The sequence below is a fragment of the Phoenix dactylifera genome, chromosome 4, assembly GCF_009389715.1.
Source record: "Phoenix dactylifera cultivar Barhee BC4 chromosome 4, palm_55x_up_171113_PBpolish2nd_filt_p, whole genome shotgun sequence".
NCBI classification, from domain to species: domain Eukaryota; kingdom Viridiplantae; phylum Streptophyta; class Magnoliopsida; order Arecales; family Arecaceae; genus Phoenix; species Phoenix dactylifera.
The window spans coordinates 23,697,719-23,701,866 of record NC_052395.1 but is presented as its reverse complement, the minus strand read 5'-3'; the positions used below and the strand labels follow the sequence as shown (position 1 = coordinate 23,701,866).

The 4,148-nt window shown below is 43.4% G+C and overlaps 1 protein-coding gene across 1 annotated transcript; it reads right to left on the bottom strand.

Moving 5' to 3' along the window:
• Nucleotides 1-416: 416 nt before the first annotated feature.
• Nucleotides 417-4,142, bottom strand: LOC103697442 (translocase of chloroplast 159, chloroplastic). Its single transcript, XM_008779297.4, has one exon. It carries the CDS (start codon nt 4,079-4,081, stop codon nt 743-745), a length of 3,339 nt encoding a protein of 1,112 aa, XP_008777519.2. The 5' UTR covers nt 4,082-4,142; the 3' UTR covers nt 417-742.
• Nucleotides 4,143-4,148: the final 6 nt, after the last annotated feature.

Sequence of the window (4,148 nt, the reverse complement as noted above, 5' to 3'; positions counted from 1 at the left end):
AAAATTGGCATCACTATCATCATTTGTCTATAGATCAGAAAATGTTTAAGAAATGTGATGGTTACCCTGATAGACCCTTAGATACTGCTGTGGTATACAGGTTGTTTGATTGACAAAGTAAATGATGCAAAGAGAACATATAATATCATCAATGCTTTTTAGGCCAGTAGTACCTTATAATCTGTTAATTCTGTTTTTAAGATATCCAGAGACAATCATATGAAAAGAGAATTGGATGATCAATCTCTGCATGCCTATCCTTCATTACAGTGTAGAAGAATGTCTGGAATGATCCATATTTACAGGTTTAGTTATCTTTTGAATGGCTTTTTCATTTCTCAAGGGAGCAAAAAGAGTCAAATTTGATACACTGAAGGATAAAGCACTGAAACATATTATATTAATATAAATTAATATAAGAAGATAAAGCATGTTAACATGAACATATTTAAGTTCCATACAAGTATACTAAAATGAAAGGCTCCATCTTCAATGAGAAAATACAAAATAATTGTGCAGACATATGATCCAAAACTCATAAGACATCAACGTTCATTGCTCTGTTCCCAATTCAAGAATCTGAAACGACTTTGTTCATCCTTAAAAACTACAAATCAAAGAAGTAACAGCAAAATCCAAACTTAAATATAGAAATAAATAATTATTCCAAATATAGTGGAAAAACCATCTCTGGAGTTATGCTCAAAAAAATAACTGAAATGGTTTTACTCTCTTGATCTAACTAATACGCATATGACTCACCAGGCCGCAAACTCCTAAGAATAGAGACAGCAATCGGAAGGATACCAAGTAGTGCAATCTGAAGTTGTTCTGAGGTGCTTGTCCTGACTGTGATCTGCCCACTCAGCTTGTTATTCAGGCCAACACGAACCGCAATCTTTGAATTCCTCCCAACTGAGAACTGAGACTGCAAATTTGCCCCCAAAGCCAAGTCACTATGCCATCTCATGAGCGACAATCCCAAGGTTGAAAGCGCTTGGCCAATTGGATAGTCCTTGTCCTTGAGGCGTGCCTCCAAATTGGCTCCATATGCCATATCACCTTGTGAACGGATAGCACCAGTGCTTGCAACCAGACTCAACCTCTTCCCAATAGAAAGCTGATCCTCGATCTTCACACCAGTTGCTACAGTTTCCCCGAGGAAAGTAATAGACATTCCTGCAGCAGTCTTGTTCTTCTTCAAATTCTTGAATTTGGTCTCACCACGGAGAATGTAACCGAGCTGTTTCCCAACAGTCTGAATGTCAAACCCAGCAAGTGTGGAACCATTCTCCCCATGCTTGGCTGAAACAGATGAATCCAAATGGATGCTGAACTCCTTCTTATCCTTGGTGACCTGAACAGATACTGCAGCAGGAAATTTGCCAGCAACAGCTAGGCTCTCTTCAAGGCTAACACCATCATAGCCACAATCATGATCCCAACCATGCGTATCCAAAACAGGCCTAGCCAAAAGCTGTGAAGTTGGCTCGAGGAAGCGGTATCGGTAAGTAGGACTATCACAGTCAAAAGAGGGTGGCAATACCATATCAGGCAATGGTACTGGTACAGCTGCAGGGGCATTATCTTGATCATAATCTTCAACCATATCACCATAACCAAAAGCATCCTGACCACTCTTCCCTCTCTTCTTCAACTCCTTCAATCTTCTAAGCTCTTCCTTCCATTGTTTCTTTTGAAGAAGCTTGACTCGGTAATCATACTCGTCAAAATAGGCCCGCTTTTGCTCCTTGGTGAGCTTCGCAATCTGAGATTTCCTTAGGGGTTTAAATGGTGGGAGCTGATCATATTCATCTTCTTCTTCATCTTGATCGGCATCTGACAAGTCATCCAATTCAATATCAGAATCTCCATTGTCACCCCCCTGATCAGTTGATAGCTTTGGGTGCGCTCTAGACTGCAAGAGTGAAGATAACAAGTAAGGAAGTGGCGGTGAACGAAACCGGAATCCAAATAGCTTTCCAGGAGAAGGATCTTGAAGCTTCAAAAGAGAATTAGCTTCAGATAGTATCTTTGAGGAGTAACACAAGAGCAGCATCTGAGGTCTCCAACTTAGGCCATTGGGAAGCACCCTTTGCCCCTCCCTGTTCCTTCTGCAAGAGGGGTGGTTCTCAACAAGAGCCACTGGATTCATCAGGCGCATATCCCCTGCTGCTTGCCGGATGGATTGTTGAACAACATGTGATCTCTGAGCTATGAACACCTCGTAGGTCAAGGGAGAGCCATTAGGCCCATCTGGAGGAGCAGAAGCTGCATGTGTGAGAGCAACAATGGCATTAAACCATATGGATGAACCGAAAATGCTAGTAATGGTTCTCAACAGAGGCAAATCATTAAGATCCCGTGTTTGGGTATCCATGCGGTCTACATATAAAACAATATCAGGTGGGCATTTCTTTGTATACTTCTTTATGGATGAAAGGATCCTCCTATTTGATGATTGGTCCATGACAGAAGCTCTGAGCCCTGGAGTGTCTATAACACGAATTTTAACCCCATCCACAGTTCCAACAATCTCATTTACAAAAGCTGTTGCAGGTTCAAATGCATTGGTTTGTGACTTCTCTTCACCAAAAATAGAATTTATGGTTGCACTCTTGCCCACTCCAGTCTTCCCAATTACTAGAATGTTACAAGAGAAGTCCAGATCCTCTTTCCCCTCAGCTTCAAGCTGTGTAGCCTTCTTTCTTGCATTCTCAAGGCTAAAGGCTCGGCTTGTTTGCCTTCCACGTCTAATTCCCTCTGCAAGGGTTAGACGGTAAAGCACTTGTGCAGCCACGGTTTCATCAGGAGAATGCCCCAATCTTTGAACAAGGCGGAGGAACTTCACCCTTATCAGCTCGACCTTCTCATGCAACTTCTTCTCTTCTTCAGTCATGTCATTCTCAGGTTCAGCTGCTACTGCCAGTTCCGAAGGACTGAATATATTTGTTCGGGAAGAACGGGGAAGAGCAGGTCTGAGAGAAGAGACTGAGGACCCCAAACCTGCTGGTCTGTCAACAGAGAAGATCCTACCTGCATCTTGAGAAGTAATGGTGCTTCCATCTGTTGAAGAACCAGTAGCTGCTTTGAGAAGTGCAGCTAAGGCAGCAGAATCAAAAATTTCCTTCCCATCACCCTCCTCATCAGTGTCCACTTCCTCATCAGAATTTGAGGCAACCTGTCCATCTAAGTTACGTGAGTAATCCCTTGAACTGTCAAAAGCAGATTGGGTACTGCTGCTTGAAGAACCTTCCTCCAATTCTCTTATGATCTGTTTCGCAGTTTCAGAGCTTTCCAGGATTGCAACCCTTGCAGGTCCATCAGAAACCATGCTTTCCTCTTCTTCCTCCTCTTCATTCTGTTCCATGTATTCATTGTCATCTGCCACTTGAGAGTCATCAGCACTAGGTTTCACTTCTTGGTCCGAAACTAAACTTGACAAGAGGCTTTCACCAGTTTTTTCTCTGCTGATAGAATCCTCAGCAAGGATAGGCAATGTATTCAACTCGTCTGCTGCTATCAAATCACCAGCATGTGCAACAAATTCTGGCCCAGGCTCATTGGGTTCTGACTCAGAATCATTAGATGCTTGTTTTGATTCTGCCACCACCTTCCCGTCCCCAGTTCCCTCATTCAGATAAGCACTTCTATTGACAACCCCACCATCATTCTCAGTATTAAGCTTAGCATCAGAGTCCTCAGCCACCTTAGGATCCACAAGTTCGGAGCTTTTATCCAAAACATCATCTTTCTTAACCTCACCAACAGCAGCGGTAGCATCGCTAACATTCCCCCCATCAAGCTTCTCTGCAGAAGCCTGAGCTAACTCAGAATTCACATCAACAGAGCCCCCATTCAAATCCTCCCTCTTCTCTTCACCACCGACACCAACACTGGACTCAGATAACCCATGCTCAAGGGGTTTGGCAGGAGGAACACTTACCCATTCTGGATTTTGCTCGGAACCGGCACCATCAGCAGTGCCGATTTTCACCTCCTCAGCATCAGGTTCGGCTGCTTCAGGCTTCAATTCTTCTGCCGTTTCAAGGTTTTCTTTCGCACCAGCAGTATCGATCATTGCATCCTTCTCTACCACAGCAACAACAGGCTCAGCCTCCGCAGACTTTGACTCCACTGCTTCTTCG

Bases quoted from the DNA above. Each gene is read 5' to 3' on its own strand.
- LOC103697442 (XM_008779297.4), bottom strand. From the start codon at position 4,081: ATGATCGATACTGCTGGTGCGAAAGAAAACCTTGAAACGGCAGAAGAA.